This window comes from Rana temporaria, chromosome 6 (assembly GCF_905171775.1).
Source record: "Rana temporaria chromosome 6, aRanTem1.1, whole genome shotgun sequence".
Lineage (NCBI taxonomy): Eukaryota > Metazoa > Chordata > Amphibia > Anura > Ranidae > Rana > Rana temporaria.
This window is the reverse complement of record NC_053494.1, coordinates 135956891-135980336: the sequence shown is the minus strand read 5'-3', so window position 1 is coordinate 135980336 and position 23446 is coordinate 135956891. Positions and strand designations below refer to the sequence as shown.

Below are 23446 nucleotides of genomic sequence, written 5' to 3'. Positions count from 1 at the left end.
CATGATCGGACAGCAATGGATATTTCTTAGGTTACTTACCAGTGTAGGACTTCATGGCTCAGTGGGTCAACAAACACATCTGAGCTTTTCATCTTAGTGCAGCCATCACTTTGCTTAGTTTGATAGAGCATTAACTCTTTGACTGGCTATTGTTGCTTTTTCAGCTGCTTAAAAGTTGACATATAGCATATATAGCTTGTGCAGAAATCTCAACTGAGCTACAGTAAGTAAAACATGATTTATAAGAATGAGAAGAATGGCCATGTAGGGCTTCATTATTACATTCAGATGATATTACAGTACTGAACATAGAAAGTATTGATGTTTTTAACTGAGTTTCAAAATGCTTTGTGGTTGCATGGTATTTAACTGCAATGAGCAACACAAGGCTCGCAATACTTAAGTGGGCTGGTTAGTGTATGTCTGTGTAATGTTTTATTGAGTTGTAAGGTTTTTGACTAATTCCAAAGATGTTGCTCATCAGTAATGAAGATTTTCTGCACTTTTAGCATCCAATTCAGTAAATAATGTTTCAAGTGATTTACATACACACACATACACACACTCTATTGTTTATCAGTTTTCATATTTGCATTTGAAATGCTTGTACAGATAAAGCACTTTTCACTTATTTTACATAAACATTGCTACATAAATATAGGTTTCCTAGTACCCTCTACTGATAATAGTATGTGTTTTACTGAATATACTCAATATACTGTTTTTCACAAATGCAATAGCTATGTAGCTATGACAATAACGTGTAAAATAATAGCATAAGGTATCAGTTAAAAATAGTAATATTGCGGTAACATATTATTAAATATCCACAATAAAGCATTAAATTAAAACTGTATAGAGAAATATGAATGACATCACTAAAAGTAAATAAGAGGCAGGAAACCAGTTTATTTTTCTTATTTTGCTCCCCCAAACAGAATCCAGGGTTCTTTTCCCTGCAGGCTTCTGCCATTTTTTTTAATTTGGTGTGGCTGTGAATGGCTCCGCTGCACAGCTACATCATCATCTGCCACACAACTACAAGTCCCTCCTGGCAGTCCAGCAGAGGAAGTCAGATGTGCAGAAGAAAGAAAGAAAGAAAGAAAGAAAGAAAGAAAGAAAGAAAGAAAGAAAGAAAGAAAGAAAGAAAGTGTCATCGTATTGAAAGAAAGAAAGAAAGAAAGAAAGAGAAAGAAAGAAAGTTATTTTTTCATTGGCATACAAGTGTGATGATGCTGCATTGAAGGCAGGAAAGAGAAAAAAGAATGAAAGAAAGCACAAGTGTAATGATGTCACTTCATTGAAGGAAGGAAGGAAAGAGAAAGAAAGAAAGAAAGAAAGAAAGAAAGAAAGAAAGAAAGAAAGAAAGAAAGAAAGAAAGAAAGAATGAATGAATTATTTTTCATTGGAATACAAGTGTGATAATGCCGCTGCATTGAAGGAAAGAGAAAGAAATAATGAAAAAAATAAAAGAAAGACATTTCTTAATAGAGCACAAGTGTAATGATGTCACTTCATTGAAGGAAGGAAGGGAAGAGAAAACAAGAAAGAAAGAAAGAAAGAAAGAAAGAGAAAAAGAAAGAAAGAAAAAGTAATTTTTCATTGGAACAAAAGTGTGATGATGCCACTGCATTAAAGGAAGGAAAAAGAAAGAAAGAAAGTCATTTCTCAGTGGAGCACAAGTGTGATGAAAAGAACGCAAGGGAGAAAGGAAGAAAGAAACATAAAAAAAAAAGTTATTTCTCAATAGAGCATAAGTGTGATGATGTCACTGCATGAAAGAAAGAAAGAAAGAAAGAAAGAAAGAAAGAAAGAAAGAAAAAAAAAGAAGGGAAAAAAGAAGGAAAGAAGGAAAGAAAGAAAGAACAAGTTATTTTTCATTGGAATACAAGTGTGATGATGCCGCTGCATTGAAGGAAGGAAAGAGAAAGAAAGAAAGAAAGAAAAAAAAGAAAGAAAGAAAGACAGAAAAGGTTATTTTTCATTGGAATACAAGTGTGATGATGCCACTGCATTAAAGAAAGAAAGAAAGAAGGAAGGAAAAAAGTTATTTCTCAGTAGAGCACAAGTGTGATGATGTCGCTACATTTAAGGAAGGAAGGAAAGAGAAAAAAAGAAGGAAAGAAAAAGAAAGAAAGAAAGAAAGAAAGAAAGAAAGAAAGAAAGAAAGAAAGAAAGAACAGCAACAGTATAAGAACTGTTGCTCTGAAATCCTATGATTGAAATTGCTGGTTTTGAAATGTGTTGATAAGTGAAAGATACTTTCTATCTGTGTACCTGAGACACTTGCACTAAGCACACTCAGGTGCACAGCATGCATGTGGCTCCACCTATGTTAGTAATATATTCCTTGTAAGAGCAGAGTCATTTACAGTGGGAAATTCCTTCACCTGGGGAGGGCTGGGCAAAAGATGAAAAGATCCTGAAGAGGAGAAAATGACTGGGAACAAACTCATTTGAATGTCTGGATATCTGGCTTCTCCCTGAACACTCACCTGCTCATCCCTCACACATACACAACCTCACCTGCTGTGTCGTGAGCAAACAGCTGGCTCTGCTGCTTCTTTTACATGAGTTTGGGAACTGTTGACTTCTGAGAAAAGAAGGCTCAGACATGATATAAAAGACATTATGATTTATTTGAAATTCAGGAAAAAATTATGGAATTTTCTGTAAATGCCCATTTACATTGAAGAGTATTTTACACAGGATGACTAGAGACTTTGACATTTCTCAATGACCATGAGAACTTGGGCGCTATTTCTTATCAAGGTGTGGGTTTAACGCAAAGAAAGCAGATCCGTAAATACTGTACATGGAACGCATGTTTAAAGTCCACTGATGTCTGCCATTCTTCTGGTCTGTGTTTGGACTATCTTGAACTGGACATCTTTGGGCCTGACCATTGGTGTGAAATCATGGACACCTTGCACAGGTAAGTAAAACTATGACTATAGTTCGCACAATGGACTCTCAAACGTATGCTCTTTTACTGATCTTGTGTTAAATTTTGACATTGTAATTATCAATTATTTTACAGATTCCCTTTATTTGAATATACCAGTAATTTCTAGGTCTAGGTTATAGGTTAGGTGATAGCTGCTAAAATAATTTCTAACAATAAGATATTGTAATGATAAATTTGATAAAATAGTAGATTATCAGTTAAATGTTTTTTTATGCATTGAGAAAAAATAGTAGGTGGTGGTTAATAAAATATATATATATTTTATTATTATTATTATTATTATTATTATTATTATTATTATTATTATTATTATTTTGGATTGGGTAGGGAATTGGTAAAACCCCAGAATTTGTTTTTCCAACTGTATTCTTTTGGGGAGATTTGCCTTATATTGCTGTTCTGGTGACTACTGAAAATTTAGAATTTTTCCTCACTTTATGTCCCGATGACAGAAGCCATTAGGAGATATAAAGAGGCGTAATGCCCTGTACACACGATCGGAATTTCCGATGGAAAAAGTCAAACTGATTTTTTCCATCGGAAATTCCGACCGTGTCTATGCCCCATCGGATTATTTCCATCGGAACTTCCAATGAATTCCATCGGAGTCTAGATAGAGAACATGTTCTCTTTTACTCCGATGGAATTCAATCAGAATTCAGATGTGATTTTGGTCAAACAAAGGTCCGACCGTGTGTACGGGACTTTAAACTCCTCAAGCTGGCCTTACATAGTTTGGCTTTTTTGTTCAGCCAGTGGGCTGAACAATAAAAATGAAACCAATTACCCCATCCACACATTTGTTAGATGGGGGAATCCTCTCCACTGTTCTACTGTACTTTGACAGCGGGGGAATTTCCCCCGCTGTCAAAGTACACAGATTAGGGTTGGGTTAGCTGCTGATTGAACTGCTTTTATCCAACAGGGCTGTTGAACAGAAGTCGATCCCTGCTGAACCATCTGAATTTCAATCCATCTATGGCCACCTTTAGTGGGGACACAGACAACAATAAAATCTAACAGAGGTCACTCTATCCAGATTGAAAAAACATATTAGGCTTTAGATACACTCTCATTAAAAAATATCGGGGCAGATCCACAGACATCTGCGCCGAGCGCAGCGTATCTAAGATACGCTACGCCGCCGTAACTTATCTTTTTAAATTTGAATCCACAAAGAATGCGCGCCCCAAGTTACGGCGGCGTAGCGTATCTCTCGCAGCGTAAGGGCGCGGGATTCAAATGGCTGTGATGGGGGCGTGTTTAATGTTAATACGTCGTGACCCAACGTAAACAACGTTTTTTTTAACTGCGCATGCGCCGGCCCTGGGGGTATCCCTGTGCGCATGCTCAAAATTAAACCGGAACCAGCCAATGCTTACGACGGTGACGTAATTCTACGCAAATTCCTATTCGCGAACGACTTACGCAAACGACGCAAAAAATTCAAAATTGTATGCGGGAAGGACGGCCATACTTAACATTGAGTACACCTCATAATAGCAGCTTTAACTATATGCCGGAAAAAGCCGAACGAAAACGACGGAAAAAAATGCGTCGGCCGGACGTACGTTCGTGGATCGCCGTAAATAGCTAATTTGCATACTCGACACGGATTTCGACGGAAACGCCACCTAGCGGCCCCTGAAAAATTGCATCTAAGATCCGACGGCGTACAAAGACGTACGCCTGTCGGATCTAGCCGAGATGCCGTCGTATCTTGTTTTGAGGATTCAAAACAAAGATACGACGCAGGAATTTTGAAATTACGCCGGCGTATCAATAGATACACCGGCGTAATTTCTTTGTGGATCTGCCACATCCTATTTTACTAGAGAAAAAAAATTTAAGCTGCTATGTATGGTTTATATCTAAGAACTTGTACTAATGTGTTAAATTATTCAAATGTTTTATTGTCAGAATATTCATTTAAAAAATAATATTGTATATAGAATTTGGAGTCAGCGCCTGTTAGTTCAAAGTCATATAGGGATGTCTGTTTAAAGGTGAACTCCAGCCTTAACCTTAGTCCTACACGGTTATAGATCTTAACCCAAGAGCAATAATTTAATATATAACAGGTTATAAGTCCTTATATGTTAGAGGCTGCATTGGGTATATTTTTTCTGGCTAAATATATTTTCTGCTAGTACAAATAAAAATATGTCAGAAACCCAGTGTTGTTGTAACTTGCTGTGCACTTAATTAAAATCTCATTCAATGTTATCAGCCTTCCCACCTATCTTCTTTGAACTACAGAGCAGCCCTCTTCTTGATGGAGATGATGAGAAGAGGAGGTGCTTGTAGTGAAAATCAGAAACACAGCCTAGGGTGACAATGCTGCTCCTTTATACAGTGCAGTAAGTGAGTGTTGTCACTCTAGGACAGGAAGTGTAGTACTGGTAGTATCACAAGGTAAAAATAAATGGGAAAAACTGAGAAGAGGAAATAAATCAGCCAACACATCTAAGGACTGGTAAGCCAATATTTAACATGCCTGTCTTACTTTGCCTATCTACGCAGCCTCACCTGTGTCCATCAATGCAGCCTAACCTGTGCCCATCAATGCAGCGTGACCAGTGCCCATTAATGCAGCCTCACTTGTGCCCATCAATGCAACCTCATCTGTGCCCATCAATGCAAACTGACCAGTGCCCATCAATGCAGCCTCACCTGTGCCTATCAATGCAACCTCCCCTGTGCCCATCATTGCAGTGTGACCAGTGCCCCCGCAATGCAGCCTCATCTTTGCCCATCATTGCAGCCTGACCAGTGCCCACCATTGCAGCCTCACCTGTGCCCGTCATTGCAGCAAGACCAGTGCCTACCAATGCAGCCTCACCTGTGCCCATCATTGCAGCGTGACCTGTTCCCACCAATGCAGCCTTGCTTGTGCCCATCATTGCAGCGTGACCAGTGCCCACCAATGCAGCCTCACCTGTGCCCATCGTTGCAGCGTTACCTGTGCCCATCATTGCAGCGTGACCTGTGCAGAGGAAGAGAGAGGGCAGCCGGATCATCACAGAGTGGGGGCTGTAACAGCTTTCATTTGAATTGCTGTCCACTTGCGGTCACTGCTTCCAGTGCTCGCACCCCCCACTCCGAGGCAGCCCACATTTTCCAGAAAAATTTTTCCACTCGCAAAATGCGAATAGGGGAGTGGAGATTTTGAGGGTTGGCGTATACAATTGTGACACAAATCATAATGTAATTGAATGTTGTTAAAAATTCCTTTTTAATCTGCAGCTCTGTAGTTTTCTGAAAATGCAATGCAATATGGCTACCTGGAGGTGTTTTGTACATAGAGTGTGTACAGAACGCCCCCCCAGAAACTTAATTTCCTGCTTGTGTGATTGGCTCATCAATTTTCCCAGAAATCTGCACTAAGATCAGTCAGCTTTCAGGCATCCCCTGCAACAAAAATTTAATTTTTCAGAGATACTTTCAATAGGAAATCATGGCTAAAGGATGCAGGCCCAGCAGCTTTCCTCATTAGAGCCCTGCAGGTGCACAGATGATTGATAATTTTGAAACCACTCTCATTAGGCTCGGTTCACACTGGTGCGACAAATTCTCCGACATTGGGAGCTCACATGACATGTGAAAATCAATGTTTCCCTATGGAAGCCATCTTAATTGGTCTGACACAAGTCGGTCCGACTTTGAAAATGCTCCCTGCACTATTTTGGTCCGACTTTGATTCTACTTCAGCCCATTGAATATCATTGAAGTCGAATCAAAGTCGGATCGTCGTCTTGCATGCTCAGACTTTGGCATGCGACTTGTGCTTTGATGATCTTGAGGGAGAACTCCAATCCAAATTTTAAATAAAAAGCCGGCATGGGTTTCCCCTCCAAGAGCATACCAGGCCCTTGAGTCTGGTATGGATTTTAAGGGGAACCCCCTATGCCTAAAAAATAGTGGCCCAGTCTTCTCCGTCGTCTTTTTCCCTTTTCTCTTCTGATGTTGACACAACGCTCTCTCCTGCTGTAATGCCGTGTGCGCAGTACGCAACAACTTATATAGGCGTGGTACCCAGAGACTTATATAGGCATGGGGCGTGGTCACCGGGTGATGCCACCCGGTGACCCCGCCCCTTATGACATCACAGTCCCATGATGCCCCAGGTGGTGACGTCATAAGGGGCAGGGTCACCGGGTGATTTACCCGGTGACCACGCCCCGTGCCTATATAAGCACTGTGCACGCGGCATTGTGAGCATTGTGTCAACATCGGAAGAAGAGAAAAGGGAAGAAGAGGACAGAGAAGACTGGGCCACCGCTAGTAAAAGAGTGAGTAAAAGAGCAGAAGATATGATATACAATGAGAGGGGTGATCACTGATTGATTGTATTTCATAAAAAAAACATGCAGCTGTGAGTGGGAGGGTGGATGATGCAGGGTGTGTGCTAATGAGATCAGCTGGTCAACTCCTTCCTGTGTCATAACCTACAGTCTGTAAGGACATAAGACAGAAGCAATAGATACAATTGGAATCATGGATGGAGGACAGTAAAGTACGTGTCTGTAGATTTTATGGAAAGCTTTGATATTTTTGCAAAAAGGTACATGAATGCTATATTGGTACATAGGGGAGCTGAAATGTAGAAAAAAAAAAGGTGAACTTAGACTTTAACCTCTGTAACAATGCAAAAAATAAATAACAATTCAATTGCTTTGTACATCCCCACAGTATGCCATGTATGCTGCTGCCAGATTCATCTAGCTTAGCAATCATTCAGTGTCCGCCATTCCTCACTGCCATCCCTCCACTGGCTTCCACTAGCCCAACAAATAAAATTTAAAATAATAAAAACATACAAATCCTTCTACAACTCTGCCCTGAGCTACATCACAAACCTCATCTCACAATATCACCCAAACTGTTCTCTTTGCTCATCCCAAAACCTTCTGCTCTTTAACTTCCTCACCACCACCTCCAATGTTTGCCTCCCGGACTTCTTCAGAGCCTATTCCATCCTCTGGAACTCTCTACCTTAATCTGCCTGGCTATCTCCTATTTTGTCTGCTTTTAGACAATCAAAACTCATTGCTTCAGGGAGGCCTATTCCATCTCCACCTATTATTATTATTATTATACAGGATTTATATAGCGCCAACAGTTTGCGCAGCGCTTTACAACATCAGGGAAGACAGTACAGTTACAATACAATTCAATACAGGAGGGATCAAAGGGCCCTGCTCGTTAGAGCTTACAATCTAGAAAACCTAATAAACTATACTTCTACATCAGCTCATCCCTCCCTGCCTGTTATTACTTTTTGTATCATTTGACCCTATCTTTTCGATTGTAAGCTCTAATGAGCAGGGCCCTCTGAACCCTCTTGTATGGAACTGTGTTATAACTGCGCTGTCTCCCATTTAAAAAAAAAAAGGACTGCGTTAAATTCTTCAATCTCCTTCTATTGAGGTGATTGATAATGTATAACAGATATTTACACAATTACTTTGGTGCTAGATTATGAATGCTGCTCAAGTTGGGGAAGCCAGTCACCAGGAAGAAAGATGCAGGCTGCCAAAGGTGATCATCCAAAGCAATGCATATATAAAATCAAAGAAGCCTCGCACTCCTGTCCAGCCAACCTAGTATAGATTTGAAAACGGGCACTGCCAAAACCAAGCCCCCTGACGTGTTTCTCTCCTCCCACCAGAGTTTAATCAAATGATTGTCCATATAATTATGTTCGGTGGACAGAGCGAAACATGTCAGGGGCGTGACTTTGGCAGAGACTTATGGGTTGAGGCCTTTTTCAAGTCTACACTAGGCTGGCTGGACTGGAGTCCAGTGCTTCTTTTATTTTAGATATTTACACATTATACTAAAATAAACTGCTGGACTGATGACCCAACAAATGGGCCATTGACCTTTCCTTCTACAGCACAGAAGTGTGAAGAATTGGGCAGACACACAAGGAGATTTTTTTTTTTACCATAGTGGATTATTTCCTTGTAGAAATAATGCTTAGAAAGGTCAGAAAGAGAGCAATGACACTTAAACTGCACAGGAAATACTGTCTACTGTAAAAGAGGACAGCCTAAAAGACAAATCTTACTATTTTTTTTAATCAAGTAGGGAAGGATGAAATGGTTTATTGAATTACTGCTGTAAATGCTATAAAATGCACAAGTTATAGAATGGACAAAAAAAACTATACCTCGTGTTCAATTTAGTAAGGTAGTAGTTTGTAAACGACAGATCTATAAAAGAGATTTTTCTTTTGACTACTTAGTGGTGCTAAACCACTGAAAATTGTAAATTGCCAACATGACCAGATAATTGCAATGAAAACACTATTCTTTTTCGATCCTTAAAGATAATCATTTACTACTGCTCTGTTTTTCCCCCCTCAAAGCTTTTCACCTTGCTTTCATGTTGTTCTTTGATAAATGAGTATCTGCATGGTTTGCAGAGGTGGTTGTGTGTGGGTGGGTGTGTTTATATATATATATATATATATATATATATATATATATATATATATATATATATATATATATATATATATATTTTATGTTAGGCACAAAAAATAAAGCATTTTTTTTATTGAGTAAATATAACATTGCATATGTCTTCTCCTGTTGAGACGACAGGTGGAAATTTAGCAATTGTCACATTAGTAAGTTGATGCAAGCAACACTAAAGAGAACACTCAACGGCTTCTATGGGATTGCTCCCTCGCTGGCAGAAGCTGCAGGATCTCATTCACTGGAGAGTGAGCCGCCATGGAGGACACCTCTCCGATTCTGCTCTTCTAGTGGTCTTGTCACTGGTGAGCTGTCACAAGTGACAGGGTTACTAGCTTGTTTTTGTGTCTCCCATTGGAGAGACTGCTGAGCTCTTTTGTGGTAAAAACATAGGGGTAGATCCACAAAGAAATTACGCCGGCGCATCTACTGATACGCCGGCGTAATTTCAAAATTTCCGCGTTGTATCTTTGTTTTGAATCCTCAAAACAAGATACGACGGCATCTCGGCTAGATCCGACAGGCGTACGTCTTCGTACGCCTTCGGATCTAAGATGCAATTTTTCGGCGGACGCTACGTGGCGTTCCTGTTGAAATCCGCGTTGAGTGTGCAAATGAGCTATTTACGGCAATCCACGAATGTACGTCGGCCCGTCGCTTTTTTTTCCGTCATTTGCGTTCGGCTTTTTCCGTCGTATAGTTAAAGCTGCTATACTGAGGCGTACTCAATGTTAAGTATGGCCGTCCTTCCCGCATACAATTTTGCATTTTTTACGTTGTTTGCGTAAGTCGTTCGCGAATAGGAATTTGCGTAGAATGACGTCACCGTCGTACGGCGCAAATTCGTTGAGGATTCAAACCAACTAAAAGTAAGTTACAGCGGCGTAGCGTACCTTAGATACGCTGCGCCCGGCGCAGATGTCTGTGGATCTGCCCCATATTCTTTAACCACTTTTGCCCTGGAAGGATTTACCCTCTTCCCAACCGGGCCATTTTTTGCGATACGGCACTGCATAGATTTAACTGATGCTGTGTGTAGTAGGGTTAGTCCGCGCTATCCCCAAAGAAAGGGGGTGTGTAATAGTGCAACAAAGTGCAAAACAATGCCACCATGTGAATTTTTTTTATATATATGTGGATAATACTTGTCCCCACTGGGACAAAATTCCAAATATGACAAAAAATATATGACAAAGAAAAGGTGCTGCAATTATAGAAATAGTTTGAATAGTAAACTGGAAGTAAATGTAATAAAGTGAAAATAATGCGCAACCTAAAAAATCGCAATAAACAAGCGACTATAAAAGTGTATATGTATATAAACTTGAAAACAACATATGAGAATTAATGTGAATATAAACACAATGCCGTTCATATACAAGTGATGAAAGCAAGAAGCAATATAAGGGAATGAAAACTGACGCACACTTTCAGCAATAATCCTGAGTGATCACTTAAAGTCCAACAGAAATATAATAAAAAGCAACTTTGAGGTCCAAGAAAGAAGCAAAAAAAGCTGCAAGGATTCAAACACAGGAGCAGGGATACAAATCCTCAGTTTTATGCTTCCATCAGGTGAAGGTAGATAAATTGGCCGCTTACCGACTCAGATGGATCTCTGTTACGGAGATCAAACGGGCTCAGCACACCGGGGTTGGTTCACCAGGCTCCGAACATGGAAGTTGATCCACAGAAGAAAATCCTTCCTTAGCAAATTTTTTCACCTCTCCATGGGATACCAAGCAACCCTTTGTATCAGCTGGATCTTTATCCCAGGACACATACACTATCTCCTCCCGGGATAGTGATAGGTAAAGGCGTTCAATGAGCAGCGGCGGCTCACGCCAAACCAACTGGAGTGTCATGACGTCAGAGTCCTTAGCTCCACCCGACGCTGCGTTTCCCCATACAAGGCATCCACTGGGAAAGGAGGTAGTCTGTTTTTTATTCGTTTTTATCTGGATGTCAGTAACCCGTTTATTTTAATAAAGAGTACCTTTTTGATATACTGCACCATGAAGTTTTCCTCTTTTTTCATTTATAATATGCCCAAACCTGCTCATTGAACACCTTTACCTATGACTATCCCGGGAGGAGATAGTGTATGTGTCCTGGGATAAAGATCCAGCTGATACAAAGGGTTGCTTGGTGTCCCATGGAGAGGTGAAAAAGTTTGTTAAGGAAGAATTTTCTGCTGTGGATCAACTTCCATGTCCGGTGCCTGGTGAACCAACCCCGGTGTGCTGAGCCCGTTTGATCTCCGTAACAGAGATCCATCTGAGTCGGTAAGCGGCCAATTTATCCACCTTTACCTGATGGAAGCATAAAACTGAAGATTTGTATCCCTGCTCCTGTGTTTGATTGAATCCTTGCAGCTTTTTTTGCTTCTTTCTTGGACCTCAAAGTTGCTTTTTATTGCTTTTCTGTTGGACTTTAAGTGATCACTCAGGATTATTGCTGAAAGTGTGCGGCAGTTTTCATTCACTTATATTGCTGCTTGCTTTCATCACTTGTATATGAGCGGCATTGTGTTTATATTCACATTAATTCTCATATGTTTTTTTTAAGTTTATATATATATACACTTTTATAGACGCTTGTTTATGCGTTTTTTTTAGGTTGCGCATTATTTTCACTTAACTGATGATGTACCCAAACAAAATTGACGTCCTTTTTTCCCCACAAATAGAGCTTTCTTTTGGTGGTATTTGATCACCACTGCGGTTTTTATTTTTTGCGCTATAAACAAAAGAAGACAGACTACTTTGAAAAAAAAGCTATATTTTTTACTTTTTGCTATAATAAATACCCCCAAAAAACATATAACTAAAAAAAATTCTTCATCAATTTAGGCCAATATGTATTCTTCTACATATTTTTGGTAAAAAAAAATCACAATAAGCGTATATTGATTCGTTTGCGCAAAAGTTATAGCGTCTACAAAATAGGGGATAGATTTATGGAATTTTTATTATTATATTTTTTTACTAGTAATGGCGGCGATCTGCAATTTTTATTGGGACTGCGACATTGAGGAAGACAGATCGGACACTTTTCACACTATTTTGGGACCATTGTCATTTATACAGATATTAGAGCTATAAATGGCCATTGATTACTGTATAAATGTCAGTGACAGGGAAGGGGCTAACACTAGGGGGTGATCAAGGGGTATAAATGTGTGTCCTAGGGAGTTAGTCTAACTGTGGGGGATTGGACTGGCTAGGTGAGGTGCTTGATGGTTGTTCCGAAGCAGTAAGAACAACAGATTGCTCTCTTCACCCCTGACAGAACGGAGATCTGTCTGTTTACATTGACAGATCTCCGTTCTCTCCTTCTCAGGAGCAATCATGGCTATCCGCCGGCCATCCCGGCCACCAGCCATGCGCATTGGGCCCTATACTCCTTCTAATATACCAATATAGTGTAGCGCTAAAGTGTAAAATTACATAAATAATGAAATTGTGTTTATACTCTGAATGCGTACAAAAATAAAGGTGAAACAATAATTGTGAAAAATTATATAAAAAGTGAAAATAAACCACTCTGACAAATAGACAATAAATTGAGGTGAGTGAAATGCGAGTCCACTCAAACACGACAACACAAATAAATGTAAGTCCACTCTAAATCTAATGGAGGATGGTGATGATCCACTGATGATAGGCACCAAAGTCCAAAAGTGGACAGAGGGAGGAAAAGTCCACTTCAAGATGGAATTGTGTGCAGTTGAACTGTCTACCGTACAGCTACAGCGATTCGCGCAGGAGTGCCATTCTATCGAGCGTTTAAACAGCTTAATAGCTCAAGCTAAAATCTACAAACATATTTGAATAATTTGAAAACAAACAATATTTACAGATATTTGCATATGTGTATATTGACCAAATTTGCGACCACATAGGACATATAGTTCATATAAAAAGTAATAATAACTTGGATTTAACTCATTGAAGGTCTGAGCACAATACGGAAGGGCATACAGTAAAGAAACACTCACTATCTATATATACCACAATCACATTAATATGCACTACCAAAAATTCCGACAGTTGGTAAAAGAGGGTAAGCCACCACCAATGGCTATGATAATTAGTAGAGAGAGCACACAAGAGCCAATGTTTCTGTGAGACATGGAAAAAACATATATATAAAAATATGTATATGTATAAACCCAAATAAATTTGGACTAAAATCAATTAATATGGGCTGAAAGCTCCAGGGATATCTCCCGTCCACATGACCACAAATAGCCTTTAATACCTCAGATTGCTATTTAGTATTCCCGGACTCTTTCAACAGGACATGTAAAGTTGGGAAAGTTACATAGTAATGGCATAACAAAATGAACATCCTAAGATGAAACATATAGCAAAAACAATATTATATACCGTAAATAAGGCTTAAAACTCATGGCTTCATTTGTGTTACCTAATGGCATGGCCTGGAAGTCATGATTCTTTGCCAATTTTCAAACAATTGGCATTGTGTATCTAATGCAATGTAATTGCGGCGCCTATTATGTAGGTAAAACTAAGAGACCCTTCTTGCACCGTATCAGAGACCATGTCTCTCTCAATTCAAAAAAGAAAATGGAGGCCCCTATTAGCAGACACATAGGATTGTACCATTGATTTGATTTTTCCAACATCCTTTTTTTTTGCATTGGATCATGCTCCTCCTCATGAAAGGGGAGGTGATGTGGATAAAAAACTCCTACAGAGTGACACGAGGTGGATTTATAAATTATCAGCTACTAAATATCCTGGCTTAAATGAAGCCATGAGTATAAGCTGTATTTATAGAATATTGTTTTTGCTATATTTTTTATTATTCCATTACTATGTAACTTACCCAACTCTCTCAATGATTGTTTGACCGCCTATCCTGGGGGCATATGCTTAGGGAAATAAGGTAGCTGGGCATCCGGTATACTTGGATGATTCGCTTTCCTGTGTTTTTGATCTAGAATATTGTTGTTTTCTAGTATAGGTTTTATTATTCTGTGAATGTGTTTACATGTCTTTGCCTGATTGAGCCATCACTATGTGGGGATTGGCAATCCTATGGGCATGTGGGGTGTTTCCCCTTGTGGGATGGATGTGGGGCCCTTGGTGGTGCCTCTATCCCTGCCAGCTCAGATTATTTCCCTTTACACAGACCAGCCTTGCAAGTGTAGCCCTCTTTTGGGGAGTTATGGCTCTCTCCAAACAGAATATTGTGCAAAATATTTAGGTTAATAAGAGAACCAGACCTTTCTCTAAGTGTAAGAGTGGGTTTGACAATAAATGTTGGTAGTATCTCCACCCAGGACAAGGCCTCTGAGCATGATTGTGATGTGGCACCTATCTTTGTGTCGGAGACCTGAAGACAAGCTCAGCTGTGATGGGGAGATCCTGCAACTGTTGTCTAACCAGCCTGGAACACAGCTTCTCAAATGCAAAAACTGTGGTGTAAAACTGGATCTCAGTCAGCCTATACTCTGTGTTTTATTCCCTCCTGACTAGTTTCTAATCAGAAGTGGCCGTCAGGTGCCTAACCTGGCTATAGCCTTTGCTGGTTATTGAGCCCTAAGCTAAAACTAGTTATAGATACCCAGACCAGAAGGGACAGGGTTAATTTAAAAAAATAAACAGACATTACATATAATATCTAATTCATTAAACAGGTTCACCTATTAACATACTGGAAGGTAACCACTACGCGCATACGGCAGCACATACCAAACTATCTGGCACTGTGTATGTGAAATAATAAAAATAGGATATACTGTACTCTGTCTGGGACAGGGATTCAAATACCCACTCAAAAAGCCATGGCCTTATGTAGTTAAATTATTACAGCATAGGAATACTTGCATAATAGTCTCTACTTCTGGTCTGGGTGAAAGTACAACAGTAACAACTCCCCTGGACAGGAAATATGTCTAATGCCCCGATGCCCTGTACACACGACCGGGTTTTACGACGGGAAAACTGCCAAACCCGCCGGCAAAAAAAAGAGAAACAGCTCTCTTTTTTCCCGTCGGGATTCCTGACTGACTTTTTCCCGTCGGAAATCCTGAGCGTGTGTACAGGGCATAAGACTTTATCTTTCTCTCCTCCTTCTGTTCCCCCTGTCAGAACATAATAGACAGCAGGGGAGATCGCTGTACTAACATTGGTTGTTTTTTTCATTTGGGTTGGATGAAAAAAAAAAAAACTAGTAGTGTGTACTAGGCTTTAGTATGGACATACCTGTTTCAGTTTAGAAACGTATCAATTGCTGCAAGAAAGATAAGGATGTTAATTCCAGAACAGTCATGCAAGGTCCAAGGTATATACTTTTTAGATAGTCTTTTCTATATTTTGTGGTGTTTTCATAGTTGTGTTAGTATCTTTTTAAAATAATAATAATAATTATTTCACTTGTGATTGTGGTAAGACGACTGTAAACACCTTGGAGACAGGGTAGGGGAATACTGAGTCAGAGCAATAGATTTCAAAACATAATTAGCACAGAATGAGTTGTTATTATTTAATGAGATTTCTACATTACTGCACAGTGACACTGTTACAGTCTGTTGGCAGACAAAATCAGTTAATTTTTCAATCATGTTTTCCTTAGCCTCAAAACTTGTCAAGGTAAATTAAAAAATGGCTTATAACAGGGTGTTTACTGTGCCCACACCCTTCTTTAAATGTTAAATGTCATTGAGTATGCGGTTATTACATCTTTAAACATTAAAACAAACATTGAAATAAATGTAAAATGGACCTATATTAACCACTTAAAGGGTCACTAAAGGAATTTTTTTTTTTTAGCTAAATAGCTTCCTTTACCTTACTGCAGTCCTGGTTTCATGTCCTCATTGCTCGTTTTTGCTCTGATGTTGCTGTAATTCTACTCTGTTCTGGACACTTCCTGGTTGTCTGGCTCCTTATGAAAAAAGTCAGGGGAGAGTTTAGTTTCGTTTTCCTAGCCATGACTCTCTATGGCACTGTCCAGCACAGAGGCATGAAAACATGCAAAGACTAAACTAGTTTCAGTTTCGTTTTTGCATCTAAGAGGCACATTATATGATTGATTTTTATCTATTTTTAATCGTTTTTAAAAGGAATCAGTTAACTATTATGTCTCTATACCCTTTAAACAGTCATTTCAGCACAAAAATTGTTTTCCTTTAGTGATCCTTTAAGTCCCGGACCATTTTGTTGTTAAACGACCGGGCCACTTTTTGCGATTTGGCACTGTATCGCTTTAACTGACAATTGTGCAGTCATGCGATGTGGCTCCCAAACAAAATTGACGTCCTTTTTCCCCCACAAATAGAGCTTTCTTTTGGTGGTATTTGATCACCTCTGCGGTTTTTATTTTTTGCGCTATAAACAAAAATAGAGCGACAATTTAGAAAAAAAAACAATATTTTTAACTTTTTGCTATAATAAATATCCCCACAAATATATAAAAAAAAATTCCCTCAGTTTAGGCCGATATGTATTCTTCTACATATTTTTGGTAAAAAAAATCGCAATAAGTATTTATTGATAGGTTTGCACAAAAGTCTACAAAATAGGCGATAGTTTTTTGTCATTTTTATTAATGATTATTTTTTTTACTAGTAATGGCAGCGATCATCAATTTTTATCATGACTGCGACATTATGGCGGACACATCGGATACTTTTGACACATTTTTGGGACCATTTTCATTTTTACAGCGATCGGTGCTATAAAAATGCACTGGTTACTGTGAAAATGACACCGCAGTGAAGGGGTTAACCACTAGGTGGCGCTGTAGGGGTTAAGTGTGCCCTAGTGAGTGTTTCTTACTGTAGGGGGGATGGGCTGTGTGTGACATGACAGTGATCTCCGCTTCAATTACACAAAGCGGAGATCAGTGCCATTGTCACTAGGCAGAGCGGGGAGATGCTTGTTTACATTAGCATCTCCCCGCTCTATCTCTCTGTGAGACGATTGTGGGTATCCTCGCGGCGATCGAGTCCGCCGGACCCGCGGTTGGGTTCACGGAGCTTGCGGCCGGCGCCGGGCACGCGTGCACAATGGCGCTTCCTTAAAGGGGACATATATATACATCCTCCTGCCCAGGAGTGCCATTGTGTCGACGTTTATGTGCATGTGGCGGTCGGGAAGCAGTTAAATAACGTTAAAGGAGTTGTAAAGGAAAAACATTTTTTGCCTAAAATTTATGTCTGCAAGGTAGACAGATAGAATAGTGTAATGATTCTGTTAAAAAATTAGTAAATACCTATTAAATTCTTTCATCTATATCTCCTCCGGCATTCTAGTTTCTGTTCTCTCATTCACTTCCTGGTTTGTATCGCTCGTTCATGTAAGAACTACATTTCCCAGTATGAATTGCGGCACACCCAGTAATTCACACCTCCTTGAAGTCTCTAACACGTAGAGAGCGTCCTGCCACACAGATGTAGTTCCCAGGAGGGGGTGAGCACGTTACTGACCACCGCAGTAACGGTGGTCAGTAAAATCAGACAAGCCAAGTCAACAGAACAGAGAAGAAATAGAGCAACTTCTGAGCATAAATGAACAATGAGGAAGTGAAAAGAGGAATGTCTGCAGGTAAAGGATGCTTATTATGAAAAAACATTTCTTCCTTTACAACCCATTTAAATACTGCTCAGACATAGAAATGTTTATTGTGCCTATGCAGTATCTTGAAAATGTAACTTGAATTTATCACACTTTATCTGCAGTGTGAGATATAAGACAATGCTGCCCCTGACAGTGTTACAAGGTTTGGAACCAGGGGCGGACTGACCATTGAGTCACTCGGGCACTGCCCGAGGGCCCCATGCCACTAGGGGGCCCCATCCGGGTTGCCAGGCTCAGTAAAACCAGGGACAGTATGTAAAAATCTGTGTTTTTTTTAGATCTGTCCCTGATATGTCCGAAAATGACATGCTTTTAATGTGAATATCCCAAGATTTTAGCTGCCCGCCTCTGCACTACCTCCTGGCGTGGTGGCCATCTGTAAGCCAGAGGGGCCCCATACTCTTCTATTGCCCGGGGGCCCCATGAGTTGTCAGTCCGCCCCTGTTTGGAACTATCCTTGCTAGAGAAATCTGCAGTGTAATGATCTTGCTTAATTTATTCTGAGGATCTGTGCTCTCTGCACACCTCCAGCTGCTGATCCATTACTCCTTCACAAGTCATCAGATCACCGTTCATCAAGGGGACAGCTCTGATGAGGAAGCAATGTCCTGCTTCTACCATGATGGCTGTCTATACATACAAACAAACACAAGCACCGTGCAGAGAAAGGCATGGTAAGTTAATAACTATGGAAAGATTAGCTGCAGAGACCACAGGCAATCCTGGTAACCAAATATTTCTCATCTGCTTGCCATTTTTGGGCACAGCTTCCAGATTTCTGGTCCTCTTTATAATTTCGTTTTTGTATATACTGTAGGTCATAGGCTAATTCATCTTGGTATCACACATTTGTTTCTTCGTGTTTGTCCATACATCAAGATGATGGCATTCAGGCTGGAATAGTCATAGAGGATCAAGATTGCTGTAGTTGATTGTGAACAAATACCAGTACTGTGTGCACAACTGAATAATTCTAACCTAACACAGCTAGACAGCCCTAAAACGTGATTCACACCCACCTATACTCAAAAAAATGTAATTAAGTGCAGCACTTTAAGGAGAAAAAACTGAAAATAACAGTGCAAAGTAAGTACAGTTTGTATTTATAATTAACAGTTATCAGTCAGTGGTACCAACTTTGGTCCCAGGGGCTTATTTGATTTGAAATACAGTCGGGCCCTAGTTACAAACATCCGACTTACAGATGACTCCTACTTACAAACGGAGGGAGAAAACAGGAAGTGAGAGGATTTATCCGCGGAAACGGTCGTCCGGACCGTTTCCGCGGATAAATCCTCTGGCGGATTTTGATCTGATGGTTGTACTAACCATCAGATCAAAATCCGCGCGGAATTCCCTCCGCGGCGACGTGCGCGACGCTGAAATATAAGGACTTCCACGCATGCGTCGAATCATTACGACAAATGCGAGGGAGGGAATCGGACGGATTGATCCGGTGAGTCTGTACAGACCACCGGATCAATCCGTTGGACTGGATTCCAGCGGATAGATTTCTTAGCATGCTAAGAAATTTGGATCCGCTGGAAATCCATCGGCCCAAAAAATATCCGTGGATAAATATCCGCTGGGTCGTACACACCAGCGGATCTATCCGCTGAAACCGATCCGCGGATAAATTCCAGCGGATAGATCCTCTCGTGTGTACGGGGCCTAAGGGTTATTATGGGAAAAAGGTGTCTCAGCTGATGCTTTAACACCAAGGCTTGTTTCCACAATAACCCCAAATTTTCAAAATTCAATTGTCATTGGGACAGAAATTGAGGTGAAATCTTCTGAACAGGGGCACAGACAGCAAAACAAACATTACAGGGGTGTTAACCCTTCCCTATGCAATCCAAAAAGCTTAAAAATTGTTTTCTTGGCTGGAGCTACACTTAAAAATTTACCTGTTCTGGCTTACAAATAGATTCAACTTAAAGTGGAGGTTCACCCAAAAAATCCATTTTTAGCATTAGATTGAGGCTAATTACGGAAAGCAGAATCGGGTGTTTTTTTAAAAATCAATGCCGTACTTACCGTTTTAGAGATAGATGTTCTTCGTGGCTTCCGGGTATGGGCTGCGGGACTGGGCATTCCTATTTGATTGACAGCCTTCCGATCGTCGCATACATCGCGTCACGAGTTTCCGAAAGTAGCCGAACGTCGGTGCATAGGTGCCGTATAGAGCCGCACCGACGTTCGGCAACTCGTGACGCGCTGTATGCGACCGTAGGAAGTCTGTCAATTAAATAGGAACGCCCAGTCCCGAAGACCATACCCGGAAGCGGCGGAGAACATCTATCTCTAAAACGGTAAGTACTGCATTGATTTAAAAAAAAACACCTGATTCTGCTTCCCGTAATTAGCCTCAATCTAATGTTAAAACATTTTTTTCGGGTGAACCCCCGCTTTAAGAACAAACCTACAGACCCTATCTTGTTTTTAACCTGGGGACTGCCTGTAGCTGGCTTTATAGACTTCCAGGAGTTTCTACAAAAAAATATATATATTCTAGAAGAAATGTGCAAATAATGTCCTAAAAAGACTGCAGGCATCTCTTCTTAATTAGCAAATCCAATAATGGTTTTAAATAATTAATTGCTACTTCACTACTTTTGTGATTCTAATGTGAATGAGGTGTAGCAGTTTCAAGAAAAATATCCACCATAACACTAGATATCCATCAAGCATACCCATAGCAAAATCAAAAATTCCATTACATGCGCTATTTTCAACGCCTTCTGAAGAAAGTAATGACAGAAACCGGTTAGGGCGACGCTACGCAGCAATCCTTTTAACGTCGGCTTCCCCTCGTCTTTCCTACCCGGGATCACTGCGGGAGCAGTGAGAGGTTAGACAGGAGAGCACGATTGTCTTAGTATATTTTACATGCCCTCGTTTTATTTATGTACTGTAAGTGTGTTATCGTGAGACACTTTTAAACAATAAATATGAGTTGTACTGGATTACGCTATGTATACTTTTTCTCTATTTGCTTGTGATGAGCAATAACCTAGATGGCACTAGCTTGGTCTTCTGACAGCATCTGTGGAGTAATAAGCGTACTATCCACTATTATCTGATAAGTGTATTACCTGGAGGGAGTGACACAAATGCGGTGTGGTGACGGAGATCTTATCCAGTGTTGGAGTTTATCAAATTATCCTCATTTCTTTGATGGACTATTTTACTCTCACCTTCTGCTTTTTAATGGACTCAAGCCTCGTAACACACGCTCGGTTTTCTCGGCAAGAACCAGCAAGAAAACTGCTGAGTAAACCGTGCGTGTGTACGAGGCTTTGAGGTTTCTCGTCTAGATGAGAAAAATAGAGAACCTGTTCTCTATTTTCTCGTTGTGAGATTCTCGGCAGTGTTTTCCTGCCGAGAAACCCGAGCATGCTCGAAATGACTTTGACGCATGCGGGGTAGCTCCCAAAGCATAGGTAGGGTGACGCAAGATGGCAGCGATGGCATCGAATGCGACGAGCGCGTGCTCGTCGTAGTCAATGACGTCACCGCGTTCATGCGATTCAACAGAACGACGGTTCTTTTGAATGGTGTGTCTGTACACTCTTGCCAGCAATCTCGTCAGGAAAAACTATGTTTTTTTTCTGACTAGAATCTGGGCCGTGTGTACAGGGCTTCACACTAATGTGCAATATCTAAGTGGTTTACCATTTTTTCATAAGTGGACTTGATTTTAAATATATTATTTCCATTTCTTGCAATTTTTGCACTAGCGCTGCTAATGTTTGAGTATTAATACGTTGACATATTTTTGGATATATGCGCTATATGCATTATGGGAAAATGTAAAGGTTGCAAATGACAAAAACCTGTTATTACTTGAGACTTGGTAAAAAAGCAGAAACTGGGCTTTCACTGTCAATAAATTACTTACAAAAAAAACAGGTCATCCAGTGCAACCTATGTGTGTCATTTTTATTCTCTAACAACTCCCATAGCCCTGTATATTCTGCTTCCGGAGGAAGACATCTAAAAGTTTTTTTAAAGTTGTTGACACTCTCAGCAAGTATCACTTTCTGGGGGAGGGAATTCCTTTAGTGCTCTAACAGGAAAGAATCCTTTTTGCAATCTGAGATTAAACCTCCTTTCTTGTAATCATGCCTGTGTGTCCTTTTCAGGGACCTTAGCGTAAAAAGTTTATTACACTTGCTGGAGTCACCTTTGATTTATCGTATGTGTACGTTATAATCATATCCCCTCCTACGCTCCTCTTCTCCAGAGTGAATAACTGTAATTTAGTTAATTGATCCTCAAAGTTGTGGTCCTCTGTCTGTTATTAATTTTGTTGCCCTTTGCAGAACTTTTTCTAATTTAACAACGTCTTTCCTGAGCATTGGTGACCAAAACAAAACTGCATATTCAAGATAAGGTCGAACAAGAATTTTCGAAAGGGGTAGAATTATTGATTTATGTCTTGAATGTATACTCTTTTTAATGCATCCGAGTATTTTCCTAGCTTTGTTAGCTACAGCTTGACATTGCATGCTACTGCAATGTCTGTAATCTAAAAGCACCCCCAGACCCTTTTCCATCACTAACTCTGAAAACTGTTTTCCTGTACTCATAGGCGTGCACACAGGGTGTGCCGGGTGTGCCCAGGCACACCCTAATCATTCTGTGCAGCACAGATTCTCCCTACTGCCCTGGCTCCCCACTCCTTCCCTCTGAAGCACCTCTAGCTTCCCTTCTCTCCTGCCGGGTGTTGCTGCTGAGATGTTTTAGGATGAGTGAGGGAAGGGGCCGGTAAATATGTATTTCTGAATGAACATGATAAGTGATCGGTAGTGTGTGTTTGAGCTTTGGGGTGCACACCCTAATGCAATAGGCTGCGCACACCTATGCCTGCGCTCAAGTGGTATGCTCAAAGGTATACATACACTAGATAAAATATGTCATGTTGTCACAAAAGCCAGAAGCCTTGCTGCCCCCTCAGGACAATGGGTATCCTTATAGACTGTAAAACAATTGCAAGAGAAGGGCGCACCTACCTATGCATTACCATAATAAAATGTATTATAAGATAGAAGAAACAAATATTATACTCACAAACTCATGGCAAATAAAAGGCTGTCATAACAAGTAAAAAGGAGTCAACTCCAAGTTTTCTATAATCAACCAGTAGTGTGGGAAGACCAAATGGTGTCTGTATTGGCCGACGTATTTCAAAGGTGAACCCTCATTATTAGAGCAAAACTTTTGGCATTTTGAAATGCGTCGGCCAATACGGACTCCATTTGGTCTTCCCACACCACTGGTTTATTATAGCAGACCTGGAGGTTAATTTATTTTATTTGTTATGACATGCCTTTATTTGCCATGCATTTGTAAATTTTTATATTTGTTACTTTTATCTT

At 40.2% G+C, this 23446-nt stretch overlaps 1 protein-coding gene across 1 annotated transcript in view; it reads left to right on the top strand.

The window, feature by feature from the left end:
- The first annotated feature begins 1914 nt into the window (after positions 1 to 1914).
- TSPEAR (thrombospondin type laminin G domain and EAR repeats) overlaps positions 1915 to 23446 on the top strand; it is a 184613-nt gene continuing 163081 nt past the window's right edge. Inside the window, exon 1 of the mRNA XM_040357413.1 lies at positions 1915 to 2935. Within this exon, the coding sequence (XP_040213347.1) occupies positions 2842 to 2935 (94 nt within the window). The 5' untranslated portion in view covers positions 1915 to 2841. The remainder of the gene's footprint in view (positions 2936 to 23446) is intronic.